The following is a 19,880-nucleotide window of genomic DNA, read 5'->3' on the forward strand; positions in this document are numbered from 1 at the left end:
TAACTCCAGGGTTCATGATGAATTAATTGCTAGAGCACAAAATAACCAAGACCTCTCTGACTTATGATGGGGATGGGTAACAGCAGTTTGGATGAGACAATACTCAAACATCATTCCCAGGTTAATCTAAACTAAAAAATGGAAGACTTTAGAAGGAGCCATTAAAATACTCAAGAATATGGAAGATTATTATGAATGTCTGATGGGACAGTACTTTATAGAACACCTGGGAAATTTCCCATCAAAAATGACTTTTTAAAAAGTCAAGTTAATATATCCAAGATAAATCCAATTACTCACAATATACACATAATATACCATAATGAGGTGGGAAATTGAAGAAAAATAAAATTGAAAAGAAAGAGAAATAAGCTTTCCTGTATTAGGCTGACTTGTCCCAGAGGCACAAACTGGCACATCCCAGACCCAAGAAAAGTCTTGATAATATTATCTAATGTACTCTGGAGACTCTCCCAGCACTCCCTCAACATAGGGAGAAGAAAAATTTTCCTTTGTTTTAGGGTATGAGTTTATAGATTCTTGTTCTCTGTAACCAGTAACTTCAAGTATTCTGTTTTATCTAAAAAGCACAGCGAAGGTCATGAGAAGCCTGAGCAGGCCTGAACTACAGCTATCTAGACACCATAGTGAAGGTTATGGGATAAGCCTGTGCCTAGGCAAACCTACATAATGGACATCTGGGTTGCATAGCAACAGTTATGTGCAATCCTGAGTTATGAACCTGTTACAATTTGATTAACTGTCTTTGTCCTGCCTCTGTATCCTGCTTTCATGCCACTGTAAGCTTGCTTCAAGCTAGCCTACCCCCTTTTGTAAAGTGTGTATAAAAGTCAAGTGCTGTCTTTGTTTCAGGCCCAGTCTTTGGATGTGAGTCTGCTGGGCCTGAGTGCACTCAATAAAAGATTCTCCTGTTTTAGCCCGAGGTCTCTCTTGTCCTCCTAAATCCCACAATAATATAAGACTGATCTTTTGACTGCCGTAAAATCTTTCTTGCCTCTAAACCAACACTTCATTCTATAGTTTAATCTTCTTTCCACTTTTTCTGTTCTCTTAGCTTAAGGAAAGATTATGACAAACTTTGTATGTTTTTCATATGTACTTGCAAAAGATTATACAATTTTGTTTTGATTATTCTTACTTTAGGCTGAAACTTCCCTAATCTTCCCTTAGAGATTGTGGCATATCATGCTAGTTTCCTTTTCATATCCAATTGTTTCTTCTGCATTTATCACCCTAGCTATGTGATTATATTTTCTGAGCTTCCCTGCAGCTTGTTATAGCCATTTGACTAAGCCAGTGATTTGTAAGCACTGTGCTATGTGTACCTTCTATAAATCCTTCCTCCTTCTTCTCTTCATCTACCAAGCAGTCTGGAATGAAAATACAATAGCTGGACATCAGTAGCCCTCCTAGGTAATGCAAGCAGGAGTGAAGGACAACACAGTCTATTAACTTCTTTACTAGAAGATAAGTTTCAGAACAATAAGAAACTTGTTTATGTTGGTCAAAGCAATATGCCCAGCGCTCACACAAAGTGTATGGCATGTGCTAAGGGCTCGGGTATCAAATGGGTATTGAATGAATGAATAAATTAATTAGTTCACTCTGGAGTCATGAGTAAACAAGGTCTCAGCTTATTTCACATAATCAAACTCCTGATCAAATCACATTACTCTATTTTTTTATCTTTACTGCCTCAGCCTTGCCAATGTTATAGGAAGATAAGATTTTTTTTAATGTACATCAATATTCCTTTCCATTAAAATGTTTTAAAAGCTGTTTTTATAACAGTGCTTTCCAATATTTTCCTGCTTAGCAAGTTCAAAATTCTAGGACTTCAGACAATATTATTCTTAACACAGAATGCAGCCACTGGATCCTGAGGATTTCACTAGATGTTAGTTACTGAAACTGAACTTTCTTGAATTCTTTTCCTTCCACTGTGGTCTCCCGCATTTCAACATATCACCTATACTTGTCCTCAAACTTTATTTAAATTTTTCAACAGAAATAAATTAAATATTAATCATTACTCCTTCCCTGTTTTTTGAAGTGATCCTTTTCTTCCTATGATACCAATTCCTCTGGGCCCTTTTCATGGCCACTTTTATGGTTATAGGGTTTGCAAATACATTTTTTGCAAATGCATATAATTTTATTAATTATTTTTTACTCTACCTCCAAAGTTGTTGCTATTTAACTCTTCGTGAGAAAAATTAAACTCATGTTTTACTTTTGTTATATACTTATTTATACTTGAGCTCCTTGATTTCTGCTCAAATTGCTTTTCAAGTTACCTGCCTTTTAGAGAAGACATTATTTGGTTTTCATTAGGTGTATCAAGCTTTTCTTGATAGGTGTATCAACAAGTGTAGACTTCTCTATACAGAATTTTCTTTTTCCAGAGTAGTTTTCTGAAAAGTCTATTAAAACAGAGAAAAATACAGGTCTTCGAAAGAGCTCTTCCTAAACCTCCCCTCTACCAGAAATATTTCTATAGTCACATGGTCCTTTCTCCCTTCTTGCTTTTGTCTGAGTCCAAAACTAATCTCTCCTTGATCTGGACTGCATGCACTTGTGCCTTCTCAGGGCCCTTTTGTGTTTTTTCTTCTCTCTTGACTTCAAAAATGAGGTTTCTGTATTGGCTGTTACCCTTTAACATAGAAGTATACCCACCCTTTTTAAAAATCTCAGAATAAAAAGGCTTGATTTACCATGTATCTGCTTTACTACCTCATCTCTCTTCTCAGCGAAATATTTGGGAAGAGAAGCCTTCAGTTTGTGTCATTGTTTTCTCACCTCCAGTTCACTTTCCCCACTGCCTGACATCCAGCTCACTCATGCACATCCCTTGTCACTAAGTTGCCATAGACAACGTTTAGCTTTCCTGCCCTCCTGGCAAAATTTGACTCTGTGCATTGGGATAATATGTATTCAGCGCCTATTGACCAGGCACTGCGTTGGGTCCTGCTGTTATAGAAATGAGAAGCAGACATCCTCTCCATTCTGATAAGACTCAGTGGAGCAGCTATTCCTGATTCATATGCAGGTCGCTTGACTTGGCCTAGCTTTTGCAAGCTTCACTTAATGCCATGTAAATCTCCCTATTCTCCAAGTCTTTCTTTCCGATTCCCCTTACTATACACAACTTCTCAAGGCAATTGTCTCCATGCTCATGGCTTCAGTTGCCTTCTCTATTCTTTGAGGACAAAACAATTATAAATGTTTTCATTTAATAGCTTTATTTTATACAAGATGTCTCATTTGCTATAAACATAGATTCAAAGTTGCTCCATAAAAGTAATCGCTAAAATATGGTGACATTTTTAGCATGTAAATTTTAGGGAATTTCCCCAATTACTCTTAATGGTTTGATTTAGTATGTGTATTATTTTTGAAAATATATGTTGGGATGTCACAAATGGACTTAGTCTACAGAGATTTATATCCAACTCTTGACTAGAGAGCTCCATTTTAATGTGATGCTGAGACTAAAAACCTATCTTTTCCTTCTTACCTATTTTTCTTCCTACATTCTCTGCTAGGAGAAAGGCACCACTGTTTCCCCAGTCCCCCACACCAGAGCCTTAGCAGCTCTGTTTTCCCTGTATCTCCCCTCTTCTTAACATATAATTACCAAGCACTACCTATTCTATCTCCCAAATGATCACAAAACTTTTCCCTTTGCTTTAATCACTGCCACTGCCTTTAACATTACTCTTCTTTAAGATGAAGCCTGTTAGTTGGTCCTGTTGTTTCCTTCAATCCTTTGTTATTGTTCAGAGTGACCACACTGCACACACATCTGACAGTGATGCCTCACCTTTGTATGGTTCAAAGATTCTCATGTTTTCAGAATAAAGTTAAAACCACCCCAGCACCAAATTTGGAATCAAATAGACCTGGGTTTGTATCCCAGGTTCATGCACTGTCCAGAAGTGTGGTCTCAGAAAACTGAACTTTCTAAGCCTTTGTTTGCTTATCTGCCTAAACTCTCTGAGAGTGGGGACTGTTTCATATATACAGTGCCTGGCACGTAGAAGGGACTTAATTATTATTATGCCAAAGGATAATTTAGAGACACAAACAGGAAGACACACAAAATGGAGGGTCCAATGCCAGCCTGGAAGAATGAGATGAGACAGCAAGAACTGGGCATTTAGGTAGGGAGGAAAGAAATTGACTGGACCCTGTGGGGAAAGACTAAGGGGTGGGAATGCAAGGCAGAGCCAGTCTTTGGTCCTGGTGCCCAGCCCTGGGAAAGCTGGCTACAGGCCGATGTGGAGGATACCTCCCAGGGGACCCTGGGGACAGTGTCAGCCACTGAATGAAGAATGAAGGGGAGACATTTTTAAATCAATATGAAAAAATCGTTGTTCTTTCAAAAATTATACGAACCTACAATATCACTTCCTCTAAAAGATCGACTTCCACCTTCACTTCCTGATAATCAGGCTGGGGGAATTGGGGAATGTAGACTACCTGGAATCAAATCCTGGCTACCCCTGAGCAGTCATGTGACTTTGGGGAGCTTACTTACTTCTTCATCTCAATTTATTCTGTAAAATTTGTAAAATGAGATTATTTCTGAGGGTTAAATGAGCATACCACAGTTGGAACACTGTCAGGCACATGCTGTTTGCCAGTTGTTGACTATTCATCTTTATTGAATTAGGACTATGGTACTCTACTTTATGGTTCTCAAGTTTGTATGAGAAAATCATGCTTAGTGCATTGATAATCAAAAAAACTAAATCAGAAAAACCCTGCCATGGAAGGAAGACACAGAGGGGAAAAAAGGGAGTGGGCTAGTTTCAGTATTTCAGAGCTTGTGGGGACAAGTTAGTTCCCTATTTTATAAACAAGGAAGTGGAGGCAGGATGTGTCCTGGGATCTCATGCAAGATACACAGTGATAACTCCTTACTGAGAGTAGAACTAGGGTCCCAGGAATTGCTATGGACAAAGTTCTGACAAAAATTACCCCTTGGAAGACAGGAGGAGAGTGTTTAGATACAAAAACATTCAACAATTTAGGCATATCTAAATTCAGTGAGCAAATGAAAAATGTACTACTTGGCAAAACGAACTTGCTAATGGGACCCATTCTGCTAACTGGGAACCCATTCTACTAACTATAAGTTCCTGCAGAACTTATAGAGGAGGATGGCTTCAACTAACAAATCGGCCTGTGCTTTCCTCAGGACCTAAAAGCTCAGAAAGCCTGTGATGAATGAAAGCATTAGTCCCAATAGCACTGCACAAGGGGCCAGGAAAGCAGCAGCATCATAAGTGACAGGGTGGGGTAGCCCAGTCTGGGACACTGTGAGCTGTGGGGCAGGGCAGCAGCTGGGCAGGGCATTGTGAACTGTGGGATAGGGCAGCCGGGTGGGGCATTGTGAGCCACATGCCTGGGATCCCCTGGGTCAGTGGGCTTCAGTCTGGAGGTGATTGCAGAAGGAGGAGCAGCTCCCTTTGTTGTCTCTTCAGGCAGTTGTAGTGTCTCTTCAGTGTTTGTTGGGTTCACAACCTATTTAAAAGCCAGCTGGTCTTCACCCTCCCAGACAAGTCAGCTCAAGGGAGGCGGTGGGGTGCAGGCCTTGGCCTGAGCCCCACCCAAGGCTGAGCTGTGGGGCAGGCAGGAGAGCAGGAGGCAAGACCATCTCTGCAGGCGCAGTGAAGCCCTGGCCTAGAGCAGCAGGTGTGAGAGGCCAAACCTGCAAGCTAAGGCACAGGTAGTGGCAGAGAGGAGTAGAGGCCCCCCATGGGGAACACATTGAACTGCTGTGTGTGCCCCAAGTGGGGCTGGCACCGGGGGCGTGTGTGGCCCTGTGAGCCTGAGATCTGTGAGGCAGTAACTGGGAACACAACGCCAGTAGCACCAGTGCCTGCTGCTGTAGAGCCTACTGAATTTGCTTTTGAAGCTGTTGAGAGCCTCCATGTACACCACATCCATGACCAAGAGATGCCAGAAGGTAAGGAGGTGATGGATGCCATCTGCTCTTGGCACACCTTTGGCTGCCACTGTCCCCAGGGTCCCCTGGGAGGTATCCTCTACATAGGTCTCCTTCATGCCTGTAGCCAGCTTTCCCAGGGCTGGGCACCAGGCACAAAGACTGGCTCTGCCTTGCATTCCCACCCCTTAGTCTTTCCCCACAGGGTCCAGTGAATTTTTTTCCTCTCTACCTAAATGCCTAGTTCTTGCTGTCTCATCTCATTCTTCCAGGCTGGCATTGGACCCTCCACTTTGTGCCTTTTCCTGCTTGTGTCTCTATTTATTATCCTTTGGCATAAGAAGCATTATTTGAGGCTTTTTTTTTTTGATATATTCTCTCTTGCTTCTAAATAATATCTCAAATACCCCAGCATTCCAGTACCTATCCCATTCTCTCTCTTTACCTATCCAGATGGTGCCTAAGTAAAGGAACCAGGTAAGTGCCCAAGTGTTCCCTTCCTTCCATTTATTAGAGTATGGAAGAAATAATACTAATACTAATACTCAGGACAATTCATACCCAAATATTTTGGAATTTCTTATTTAAATTCAAAATAGAGGTTGCCATGGTATTCTTAATAGGTTGTTTTAAGTCACCTTGATAGAAGCTGCTAATTCCTTCTAACTATAATTTGAACACAGAAGGAAAGAAAATGGAGCGTGCTTAAAATAATTGGGAAAGATGTGAAGTGTTACTGCCAGGGCTGCAGAAAAATTAACGTGTTTTCCCCCCAAAGGAATTTACCCATGAAGTTCTGTTTACTTTAAAATTCCCAGTTTACGCTGGGCAGGGTGGCTCAGGCCTGTAATCCGAGCACTTTGGGAGGCCTAGGCAGGTGGATCACCTGAGGTCCAGAGTTTGAGACCAGCCTGGCCAACATGACAAAACCACGTCTCTACTAAAAATAAATAAATAAATAAATAAATAAATAAATATTAGCCAGGCATGGTGGTGGGCCCCTGTAATCCCAGCTACTTGGGAGGCTGAGGCAGGAGAATCACTTGAACCCGGGAGGCAGAGGTTGCAGGGAGCCAAGATGTGCCATTGGACTCTAGCCTGGGAGACAGAGCGAGACTCCGTCTCGAAAAAAAAAAGAAAGAAAGAAAATTCCCAGTTTAACACAAAATGGGTCTCCACATTTATTCTGGTGACTTAACAGACTTCATTTACCTCCTTGTTCTAAAAGAGAGGTGGGGCGGTTCATGATCAAAAGCTTCAAAGAGATGAAACATAAGTTTGGACTTCAATTTGTAATGTAAAGATTGAAAGTCAAAATGCCAGACCTTAACTATGCAAGAGTGTTTGTTGCCATGGTTCCTCTTTCCCCCTCCTGCCAGTAGCATCTTGTTCAAAGATAATAGAGTTGGAGTTCTTCAGACTTTAAACTTCTGGGAGAGGCAGGGGGATGGGAAGAGGTAGAAAAGAGGAAACATTTAAAATTTTGCCTCTAAAATTTTGGAAAGAGATAAATCTAGGTAAAAATAATTCTGGATAACAATATGTCTTGAATAAAAAGTAAATCTTCCAAAATAGAAAACACTGTATTGTAAAGATATTTAAATCCAGTTGGTTCATTGGTTTCATTTAAATGTCAGAGATTTCATTAATTTAGAGGAAATGTCTTGTAGCTCTTCTATATAAACGTTGGTTGGGCTCTTCAGTTTTTAAAAAGGTAGAATAATTAAGACTCATGATGAATGTGACTTTGTAACTGGGATGTACTATACTCACTTTTCAGGATATTTCAGAATTGTCTTAGAATAAATAAATACGTTATATGAATTAATTGATTATACCTTTATCCACAAAGCACGTAAGTACTTGTGTAAACTTCTGCTTTGCTTGAAAGTGTAAGGTAAGACTCTGAGTGATTTTATACATGAGTTAGTAGACGAGTAGTTTTGGATGACAGCCCAAAATAGACTCTTTATTGTCATTCTTCAGGATTTACAATACTTTTTTCACTTTTTTTTTTTTTTTTTTTTTTTTTTTTTGAGACGGAGTCTCACTTTGTTGCCAGGCTGGAGTGCAGTGGTGCGATCTCGGCTCACTGCAACCTCCACCTCCTGGGTTCAAGCGATTCTCCTGCCTCGGCCTTCTGAGTAGCTGGGACTACAGGTGCACGCCAACACACCCAGCTAATTTTTGTATTTTTAGTAGAGACAGGGTTTCACCATGTTGGCCAGGATGGTCTCAATCTCTTGACCTCGTGTTCCGTCCACCTCGGCCTCCCAAAGGGCTGGGATTACAGGCGTGAGCCACCTCACTCGGCCTACAACACATTTTATGTATGTCTCATTTGTCCCCTCCAAATACAGATAAGGCCTCTGTATGTTCTCCCTATATTGCTAATGACGAAACAAAAAGAGATCTTAAATGACTAGTAAGACAGCTACTAAACAGAACTAAGGTTTTTAAGTCCTCAGAATGACATGGAAATGATAGATATGCTGAATTTAGTTCTGTAAAGTTTTTAAAACTCCAGAATACATCTTATATTTTACCTGTAAAGTAGACCTGTCTTTTAAAATGATTTTTAAATGATTTTTAAAATTATTTATTCCATTTAAAGTTCATTTTACACAACTCAAAGGCAACATTTACCTCTTCATTTTTTTTCTAAATAAAGGAGAGTCTGACTACGTTACCCATGCTGGCCTCAAATTGCTGGCCTGGGCTCAATAGACTTTTCCACCACAGCCTCCTGAGTTGCTGGGACTACATGCATCTGCCATCTTGCCTGGCCCTATCTCATGTCTATACATTTATTTCAATGGATAAGAATAAAAGTAGAGGTAGTGAAATAGCTCAGGTTTGTCATTCAAATAAACAAGTTGATAAATTCTAAAGAATTTCTCTTGGTTACTGTGAATTGAAGCTGAGAGTGTGTGGGACAGGAGAAGGTGGCAAGAGGCAGGTAAGGAACCAGGCATTAAGCATAGGGTGATAAGGAGTGTTACAGCAGAATAGCTTTAAAAAAAAGTTCGTGAGCACAGAATTTCTCATTTTGTGTTGATTACCATGACCATTAAATTTTTATTTCAATTTGTCTTAATTGTATTTGTGTGGAATTCAATAAAACAATAAGCAAAATCTCAATTTTATCAATTGCCTATTAACTTTTCATAGGAACACAGCAGAGCACCAAATGATAAAAGTATAGACACATTGAAAGTTTGCTTTTAAAATCTTTATTTGAGACAATTTTATATTGGTACTCCTGGAAACTGAGAAATTTCTACTTAGATGTGAAACATTTTGGTTTTTTTTCAATGAGGAATTAAATTATTTCAGTTGTTTAGAAATTAGACACAAGTTATGCTTTACTTTTGTCTTCTCTCCTGAAACATTTCAGAAGAACGAGATTTATTTAAGGCATTTCAGAAAGCTGTTTCTAAAAACCTGGAATAGATTTCAGATTACTCAAAAGTGTTTTTTACTACCTTACCTTCATTTAGCAGCCTAGCTAATGTAACTCAAGGTAGTAACTGTAATACAAAATAAGGTACTGTGATCTTATTATCCAGTTTCACTGTTACTCACCAATTTTTCATGCGCCTTTTATGTTCTGACTTTAGAAGCTTTACTAATTTGGGAGGTAAAGGTGCTCTCCAGTGACCCATTTATTTCCCCTACCCTAGCGGTGAGGGAAGGAAAGAATGGACAATATGAAGTGAAAAAGCCTCTGAGCAACAGACTTGTCCTCTTTTCAGCAGCTATTTTAAGCCCTCCTTTCCAATGTGTTTAATGGAAAACATACAGAAAATACAGAAAAGTAATTTGTTATACTCAGAATACTCAAAGCTAATATTCATTATGATTCTGGTATTGATTCTTTCTTAATCTTTATGCATGTGAATATAACATTTCTTCAAAAACAAGATTACTGTATATGTGCTGCTTCCTAACTTTTATCTAACACAGTGAAATAATGACATAAGTTCCTGAAACAGTGCTTGACATCTAGAGAGCACTCCAGGATGTCTTTCCATGCCTGTGCACCTGCACCCTGTTCTACCTCATGCCTTCTAATAGAATCTTGGTATACCATGGACTGGTTGGAGCATTACTTATTTACCTGTCATTTATGATTGTATATCTTTTATAGTAACATCATACACAGTTCCATTTTGTTTGATCATGGGGACACAGATAAAAAATGTACTTTGATAACTGATGCATTGTACCTCCCTATAAAATTCAGATGGTATATTTCTGTCTCAGAACATAAATCAATGGGATGAGTCATTTTGTAGTTAGGGTAGTTTAGTATTAAATGTTCCTTTGCCAAACTGAAGTTAACCATTGACTATTCACTGGACATTAGCATTTCTTATTAAAGTTTTTGTGATTCTTGGTAGCTCTTTTGTGGTTCCTGGCAGTTCTGAATAGCTGCCCCTTTAAGAGTTCTGATGCTGTCTTAGATGACCAATCAGGAGACAGCACTAGAAGAAATCTTAGAAGATGTGGGAAAACTGGGAGAACTTAACTAGTTTTAGGTATACTGAAACATATGTAATGAGTATTTGTGTTCCAGATGCAGGGCAAATGGTACTACACAAGACAGACTGCCCATCCTAACTCTGAACCTTACATTCTAGAGGGAGCTAGGATCAATAGCACTTGAATAATCAAGAATGTGAGGTGGTGAAATGTTTAGAAGAAAGTAAAACAGAGCAATGGATTGAAGAGGAGGGCAGTTTTACAGTAGGGAAGGAGGCAGAAGTTGGCTGTTTCCTTAGGTGACATGTGAGCAGTTCTAAAAGTGAAGGGAAACTTGTGAGGATGTGGAGAGCTTCCACACAGAGGAATAGCTGCTTTTGATTTCCTTAAATGGAAGCAAACTTGGTTTGACCAAAGGACAAAAAAACACAAGGGTGGCTGCAGCAGATTGAAAGACAGGCCAGGTGGTTAAGACCTTACAGAAAGACACAAGGATGGCTGCAGCAGAGTGAAAGGCAGACCAGGTGGGTTAAGACCTTGTATGCAATATGAGCGTTAACAAAGATTATAGACTTTGTGATGAGAAGCCATTGGAGGAATATAGCCCAGGGAATCCTGATATTTCTTTAAGAAAAAGATCAGATTAGCTGCTCTGTGAGAATATGCTGGGATGCAGGTGAGGGTGGAAGGAGGCAGACCAGCTAGGAAGCTGATGGAGTGGTTCAGATGAGAGTCAACAGTGAACAGAAAAATAAGAAGGACCTGAAATAGGCTGACTTGAAGAAATTAAGTGAATCTGGAAGTAGGTAACAAAGTGATCAATAGACAAGTCACAAAACAATGCAGATGATCTTTAAACACATCTTAACACATAAGAGAAAGGCAAATGAAAACTATGCTGCAGTTTCTCTCTTATTGGGAGAAATTTCAAAAACTTTCCAATACATTCTTTGGTATGGCTGTGAAGGAAGTTGTGTCCGTATGTTGCTGGTGGAAATGCAAAGTGGCTCAGCTCCATAAAGAAAACTTTGACATAATCTTACAGCATTGTAAATGCATTTATTTATTTATTTTATTATATTTTAAGTTCTAGGGTACATGTGCCCATATGCAGGTTTGATACATAGGTATACATGTACCATGTTGCTTTGCTGCACCCATCAACTCGTCATTTACTTTAGGTATTTCTCCTAATGCTATCCCTCTCCCAGGCCCCCACCCCCCAACAGGCCCTGGTGTGTGATGTTCCCCATCCTGTGTCCAAGTGTTCTCGTTGTTCAATTCCCACCTATGAGTGAGAACATGCGGTGTTCGGTTTTTTGTCCTTGCAATAGTTTGCTGAGAATGATGGTTTCCAGCTTCATCCATGTCCCTACAAAGGACATGAACTCATCCTTTTTTACGGCTGCATAATATTTCATGGTGTATATGTACCATATTTTCTTAATTCAATCTATCATTGATGGACATTTTGGTTGGTTCCAAGTCTTTACTATTGTGAATAGTGCTGCAATAAACATATGTGTGCATGTGTTTTTATACTAGAATGATTTATAATCCTTTGGGTATATACCCGGTAATGGGATTGCTGGGCCAAATGGTATTTCTAGTTCTAGATCCTTGAGGAATCGCCACACTGTCTTCCACAATGGTTGAACTGGTTTACAGTCCCACCAACAGTATAAAAGTGTTCCTATTTCTCCGCATCCTCTCCAGCATCTGTTGTTTCCTGAATTTTTAATGATCACCATTCTAACTGGCATGAGATGGTATCTCGTGGATCTGAGTTGCATTTCTCAGATGACCAGTGATGATGAGCATTTTTTCATGTGTCTGTTGGCTACATAAATGTCTTCTTTTGAGAAATGTCTGTTTATATCCTTTGCCCACTTTTTGATGGGGTCGTTTGTTTTTTTCTTGTAAATTTGTTTAAGTTCTTTGTAGATTCTGGATATTAGCCCTTTGCCAGATGGGTAGATTGCAAAAATTTTCTCCTATTCTGTAGGTTGCCTGTTCACTCTGATGGTAGTTTCTTTTGCTGTGCAGAAGCTCTTTAGTTTAATTAGACCCTATTTGTCAATTTTGGCTTTTGTTGCCATTGCTTTTGGTGTTTAGTCATGAAGTCCTTGCCCATGCCTATGTCCTGAATGGTATTGCCTAGGTTTTCTTCTAGGGTTTTTATGGTTTTAGGTCTAACATTTAAGTCTTTAATCCATCTTGAATTAACTTTTGTGTAAGGTGTAAGGAAGGGATCCAGTTTCAGTTTTCTGCATATGGCTAGCCAGTTTTCCCAGCACCACTTATTAAATAGGGAATCCTTTCCTCATTTCTCGTTTTTGTCAGGTTTGTCAAAAATCAGATGACTGTAGATGTGTGGTGTTATTTCTGAGGCCTCTGTTCTGTTCCATTGGTCTATATATCTGTTTTGGCACCAGTACCATGCTGTTTTGGTTACTGTAGCCTTGTAGTATAGTTTAAAGCCAGGTAGTGTGGTGACTCCAGCTTTATTCTTTTTGCTTAGGATTTCTTGGCAATGTGGGCTCTTTTTTGGTTCCATATGAACTTTAAAGTAGTTTTTTCCAATTCTGTAAAGAAAGTCATTGGTAGCTTGTTGGGGATGGCATTGAATCTATAAATTACTTTGGGCAGTATGGCCATTTTCACTATATTGATTTTTCCTATCCATGAGCATGGATTGTTCTTCTGTTGCAGGAAGTCAGGGACCCCGAATGGAGGGACAGGCTGGAGCCATGGCAGAACAACATAAATTGTGAAGATTTCATCTTAATATGGAAGTTTATCCGTTCCCAGATAATACTTTTATAATTTCTTATGCATGTCTGTACTTTAATCTCTTAATCCTGTTATCTTTCTAAGTTGAGGATGTACGTCACCTCAGGACCACTGTGATAATTGTGTTAACTGTAAAAACTGATTGCAAAACGTGTGTTTGCTGTAGTCCCAGCTACTCGGGAGGCTGAGGCAGGAGAATGGCATCAACCCAGGAGGCGGAGCTTGCAGTGAGCCAAGATCGCACCACTGCACTAGAATAACAGTGATTTTTATGGAACAAAGGAAGACAACCATAAGGTCTGACTGCCTGTGGGGTCGGGCAAAAAGAGCCATATTTTTCTTCTTGCAGAGAGCCTATAAACAGACGTGCAAGTAGGAAACATATTGCTAAATTCTTTCCTAGCAAGGAATATTAATATTAATACCCTGGGAAAGGAATGCATTCTGAGGGGGAGGTCTATAAATGGCCGCTCTGGGAATGTCTGTCTTGTGCAGTTGAGATAAGGACTGAGATACGCCCTGGTCTCCTGCAGAACGCTCAGGCTTACTAGGGCTGGGAAAACTCCGCCCTGGTAAATTTGTGATCAGACCAGCTCTCTGCTCTCGAACCCTGTTTTGTGTTGTTTAAGATGTTTATCAAGACAATACATGCACCACTGAACACAGACCCTTATCAGTGGTTCTCCTTTTGCCCTTTGTCCTGTTCTTTCAGAAGCATGTGATCTTTGTTGGACCCTTATCAGTGGTTCTGCTTTTTGCGTGTTGAAGCATGTGATTTTTGTACCTACTCCCTGTTCTTACACCCCCTACCCTTTTGAAACCCTTAATACAAACTTGCTGGTCTGAGACTCAGGCGGGCATCATGGTCCTACCAATATGTGATGTCACCCCTGGCAGCCCAGCTGTAAAATTCCTCTCTTTGTACTGTCTCTCTTTATTTCTCAGCCGGTCAACACTTACAGAGAATAGAAAGGACCTACATTAAAATATTGGGGGTAGGTTCCCCCAGTATTCTTCCATTTGTTTGTGTCCTCTTTTATTTCATTGAACAGTGGTTTGTAGTTCTCCTTGAAGAGGTCCTTCACGTCCTTTGTAAGTTGGATTCCTAGGTATTTTATTCTCTTTGTAGCAACTGTGAATGGGAGTTCACTAATGATTTGGCTCTCTGTTTGTCTGTTATTGGTGTATAGGAATGCTTGTGATTTTTGCACATTGATTTTGTATCCTGAGACTTTGCTGAAGCTGCTTATCAGCTTAAGGAGATTTTGGGTTGAGATGATGAGGTTTTCTAAATATATAATCATGTCATCTGCAAACAGGGACAATTTGACTTCCTCTTTTCCTAATTGAATACCCTTTATTTCTTTCTCTTGCCTGATTGTCCTGGCCAGAATTTCCAACACTGTGTTGAATAGGAATGGTGAGAGAGGGCATCCTTGTCTTGTGCTGATTTTCAAAGGGAATGCTTCCAGTTTTTACCTATTCAGTATGATATTGGCTGTGGGTTTGTCATAAATACCTCTTATTATTTTGAGATATGTTCCATCAATATCTCGTTTATTGAGAGTTCTTAGCATGAAGGGCTATTGAATTTTGTCAAAGGCCTTTTCTGTATCTATTGGGATAATCATATGGTTTTTGTCATTGGTTCTGTTTATGTGATGGATTACGTTTATTGATTTGCATAAGTTGAACCAGCCTTGCATCCCAGGGATGAAGCCAACTTGATTGTGGTGGATAAGCTTTTTGATGTGCTGCTGGATTTGGTTTGCCAGTATTTTATTGAGGATTTTCACATCCATGTTCATCAGGGATATTGGTGTGAAATTATCTTTTTCTGTTGTGTCTCTGCCAGGCTTTGGTGTCAGGATGATGCTGGCCTCATGAGTTACAGAGGACTGCCTCCTTTTCTATTGATTAGAATAGTTTCAGAAGGAATGGTACCACCTCCTCTTTGTACCTCTGGTAGAATTCAGCTGTGAATCCGTATGGTCCTGGACTATTTTTATTGGTAGACTATTAATTATTGCCTCAATTTCAGAGCCTGTTATTGGTCTATTCAGAGACTCAATTTCTTCCTGGTTTAGTCTTGAGAGGGTGTATGTGTCGAGAAATTTATCCATTTCTTCTAGATTTTTTAGTTTGTTTGTGTAGAGGTGTTTCTAGTATTCTCTGATGGCAGTTTGTATTTCTGTGGGATCAGTGGTCATATCCCCTTTATCATTTTTTATTGCGTCTATTTTATTCTTCTCTCTTTTCTTCTTTACTAGTCTTGCTAGTGGTCTATTAATTTTGTTGATCTTTTCAAAAAACCAGCTCCTAGATTCATTGATTTTTTTCAAGGGTTTTTCATGTCTCTATCTCTTTCAGTTCTCCTCTGATCTTAGTTATTTCTTGCCTTCTGCTAGCTTATGAGTTTGTTTGCTCTTGCTTCTCTAGTTCTTGATGTTAGGGTGTCGATTTTAGAGCTTTCCTGCTTTCTCTTGTGGGGATTTAGTGCTATAAATTTCCCTCTACACACTGCTTTAAACATGTCCCTGATATTCTGGTACATTGTGTCTCTGTTCTCATTGGTTTCAAAGAACATCTTTATTTCTGCCTTCATTTTGTTATTTACTCAGTAGTCATTCAGGAGCAGTTTCTTCAGTTTCCATGTAGTTGTGCAGTTTTGAGTGAGTTTCTCAATCCTGAGTTCTAATTTGATTGCACTGTGGTGTGAAAGACAGTTTGTTGTGATTTCTGTTCTTTTACATTTGCTGAGGAATGCTTTACTTCCAATTATCGGGTCAATTTTAGAATAAGTGCCGTGTGGTGCTCAGGATGTATATTCTGTTGATTTGGGGTGGAAAGTTCTGTAGATGTCTGTTAGGTCTGCTTGGTGCAGAGCCGAGTTCAATTCCTGGATATCCTTGTTAACCTTCTGTCTTGTTGATCTGTCTAATATTGACAGTGGGCTTTTAAAGTCTCCCATTATAATTGTGTGGGAGTCTAAGTCTCTTTGTAGGTCTCTAAGGACTTGCTTTATGAATCTGGGTGCTCCTGTATTGGGTGCATATATAGGATAGTTAGCTCTTCTTGTTGAATTGATCCCTTTACCATTATGTAATGGCCTTCTTTGTCTCTTTTGATCTTTATTGGTTTAAAGTCTGTTTTATCAGAGACTAGGATTGCAACCGCTGCTTTTTTTGCTTTCCATTTCCTTGGTAGATCTTCCTCCATCCCTTTATTTTGATCCTTTGTGTGTCTCTGCACATGAGATGGGTTTCCTGGATACAGCACACTGATGGGTCTTGACTCTTTATCCAATTTTCCAGTCTGTGTCTTTTAATTGGGGCATTTAGCCTATTTACATTTAAGGTTAATATTGTTATGTGTGAATTTGTTCCTGTCATTATGATGTTAGCTGGTTTATTTTGCATCATTAGTTGATGCAGTTTCTTCATAGCATCAATGGTCTTTACAATTGGCATGTTTTTGTGGTAGCTGGTACTGGTTAATTCTTTCCATGTTTAGTGCTTTCTTCAGGAGCTCTTGTAAGGCAGGCTGGATGGTGACAATCTCTCTCAGCATTTGCTTGTCTCTAAAGGATTTTATTTCTCCTTCACTTATGAAGCTTAGTTTGGCTGGATATGAAATTCTGGGTTGAAAATTCTTTTCTTTAAGAATGTTGAATATTGGCCCCCACTCTCTTCTGGCTTGTAGAATTTCTGCTGAGAGATCAGCTGTTAGTCTGATGGGCTTCCCTTTGTGGGTAACCTGACCTTTGTCTCTGGCTGCCCTTAACATTTTTTCCTTCATTTCAACTTTGGTGAATCTGGCAATTATGTGTCTTGGAGTTGCTCTTCTTGAAGAGTATCTTTGTGGCGTTTTCTGTATTTCCTGAATTTGAATGTTGGCTTGCCTTTCTAGGTTGGGGAAATTCTCATGGATGATATCCTGAAGAATGTTTTCCAGCTTGGTTCCTTCTCCCTGTCACTTTCAGGTACACCAATCAAACATAGATTTGGTCTCTTCACATAGTCCCATATTTCTTGAAGGCTTTGTTCATTTCTTTTTACTCTTTTTTCTCTAACCTTGTCTTCTCTCTTTATTTCATTAATTTGATCTTCAGTCACTGATACCCTTCCATCCTCTTGATCGAATTGGCTATTGGAGCTTGTGCATGCATCACTAAGTTCTTGTGCCATAGTTTTTGACCCCATCAGGTCATTTAAGGTCTTCTCTACACTTAGCCATTTGTCTAACCTTTTTTCAAGGTTTTTAGCTTCCTTGCAATGGGTTTGAACATGCTCCTTTAGCTCAGAGAGGTTTGTTATTACCGACCTTCTGAAGCCTACTTCTGTCAATTCATCAAAGTCATTCTCTGTCCAGCTTTGTCCCATTGCTGGCAAGGAGCAGCAATCTTTTGGAAGATAAGAGGCACTCTGGTTTTTAGAATTTTCAGCTTTTCTGTTCTGGTTTCTCCCCATCTTTGTGGTTTTATCTTCCTTTGGTGTTTGATGCTGGTGACCTACAGGTAGGGTTTTGGTGTAGATGTCCTTTTTGTTTATGTTGGTGCTATTCCTTTCTCTGTGTTAGTTTTCCTTCTGATAGTCAGTTCCCTCAGCTGCAGGTCTGTTGGAGTTTGCTGGAGGTCCACTCCAGACTCTGTTTGCCTGAGTATCACCAGTGGAGGCTGCAGAACAACAAATATTGCAGAGCAGCAAATATTGCTGCCTAATCCTTCCTCTGGAAGCTTTGTCTCAGAGGGGCACCTGGCTGTATGAGGTGTCAGTCAGCCCCTACTGGGAGGGGTCTCCAAGTTAGGCTACACAGGGGTCAGGGACCCACTTGAGGAGGCAGTCTGTCTGTTCTCAGAGCACAAACGTCATGCTGGGACAACCACTGCTGTCTTCAGAGCTGTCAGACAGAGACGTTTAAGCCTGCAGAAGCTGTCTGCTGCCTTTTGTTCAGCTATGCCCTGCCCACAGAGGTGGAGTCTATAGAGGCAGTAGGCCTTACTGAGCTGAAGTGGACTCCACCCAGTTCAAGCTTCCAGCCACTTTATTTACCTACTCAAGCCTCAGCAACGGCGGACACCCTTCCCCAGTCATGCTGCTGCCTCACAGTTCGATCTCAGACTGCTGTGCTAGCAGTGAGCAAGGCTCCGTGGGTGTGGGACCCACCAAGCCAGGCATGGGAGAGAATCTCCTTGTCTGCCGGTTGCTAAGACCTTGGGAAAAGCACAGTATTTGGGCAGGAGTGTCCCATTTTTCCAGGTACAGTCTGTCATGGCTTCCCTTGGCTTGGAAAGGGAAATACCCCAGCCCCTTGAGCTTCCTGGGTGAGGTGATGCCCCGCCCTGCTTTGGCCCACCCTCCGTGAGCTGCACCCACTGTCCAACCAGTGCCAATGAGATGAACCAGGTACCTCTGTTGGAAATGCAGAAATCACCCATCTTCTGCGTCGATCACGCTGGGAGCTGCAGCCCAGAGCTGTTCCTATTTGACCATCTTGGAACAGATCCCCTGTAAATGCATTTAATCCAGAAATTCTACTGTGAATAATTTTTCCTGAAGGTGTATCCATGAATATAAAATAACATAAACACAAAATTTTTGTTCTATTATTTTCAATAGCAAAATATTGTAGATAACTCAAATGTCTAGAAAGGGACTGGTAAAATAAACTGATACAACAATACAAAGGAGAACTATGGAGTTGTAAAAGGAATGAAATCTCTCTTTACTGCTGTGGAGTGATTCCCACGTTATATTATGTTAAAAAAAAGCAATGAGGGGCTGGGTGCAGTGGTTCACACCTGTAATCCTGCACTTTGGGAGGCCAAGGTGGGCAGATCATGAGGTTAGGAGATCGAGACCATCATGGCTAATACAGTGAAACCTCATCTCTACTAAAAATACAAAAAATTAGCCAGACCTGGTGGCAGGCACCTGTAGTCCCAGCTACTTGGGAGGCTGAGGCAGGAGAATGGCGTGAACCCGATAGGTGGAGCTTGCAGTGAGCTGAGATTGCACCACTGCACTCCAGCCTGGGCAACAGAGCAAGACTCCACCTCAAAAAAAAAAAAAAAAAAAAGCAAGGAGGAGAATGTACAGTAATATACATAAAAGAAGGCAGGGGAAACATGTATTTGCTTACTGTAAAAAAAAAAAAAAACAACACTGGAAGGGATTCTTGATGATGATGTGTGACAGTTTTTCCCTTAACTTCAGTGGGTAGACAAAGTGCATATTTGCTCAAGATGTTATTTTGGCATTGGTTTTCCAGTGAATGCTAACCATTCATTTTTTGCTTTTCAGTTAATTTGTGAAAGCTTTTCTTTGTAATTTATTGTTCATTTTTTAGCATATAGATTGCTCTTGCATTTCATTTGATCCTCATAATATTTTGAATTTGTTGATATAAGAATTATACTTGTTTTACATGTGAGGACAAGGCCCCTGAGAAGTACAAATTAGGTTTTTCAAGGTTTGGATATATAAGACTTGGTAAACTGAAAGTGTAAATTCTACATAAGACTAGAATTTATAGAATGATTCATGAGTTTATTTGAATACCCTTTTTATTTTACTGTCTTAAAGTTTATTAAAGTAATTAGGCTTTACAGTTAAAACTGTAATAGTCA

At 40.0% G+C, this 19,880-nt stretch overlaps 1 protein-coding gene across 1 annotated transcript in view; it reads left to right on the top strand.

Annotated features, from left to right (window-relative positions):
* The first annotated feature begins 5,392 nt into the window (after positions 1-5,392).
* Positions 5,393-19,880, top strand: part of LOC468811 (cyclin-Y-like protein 2) — a 55,035-nt gene continuing 40,547 nt past the window's right edge. The window contains 1 exon segment of the mRNA XM_016934405.4: positions 5,393-5,995. Within this exon segment, the coding sequence (XP_016789894.3) occupies positions 5,785-5,995 (211 nt within the window). The 5' untranslated portion in view covers positions 5,393-5,784.

The sequence above is a fragment of the Pan troglodytes genome, chromosome 20, assembly GCF_028858775.2.
Source record: "Pan troglodytes isolate AG18354 chromosome 20, NHGRI_mPanTro3-v2.0_pri, whole genome shotgun sequence".
NCBI classification, from domain to species: Eukaryota; Metazoa; Chordata; class Mammalia; order Primates; family Hominidae; genus Pan; species Pan troglodytes.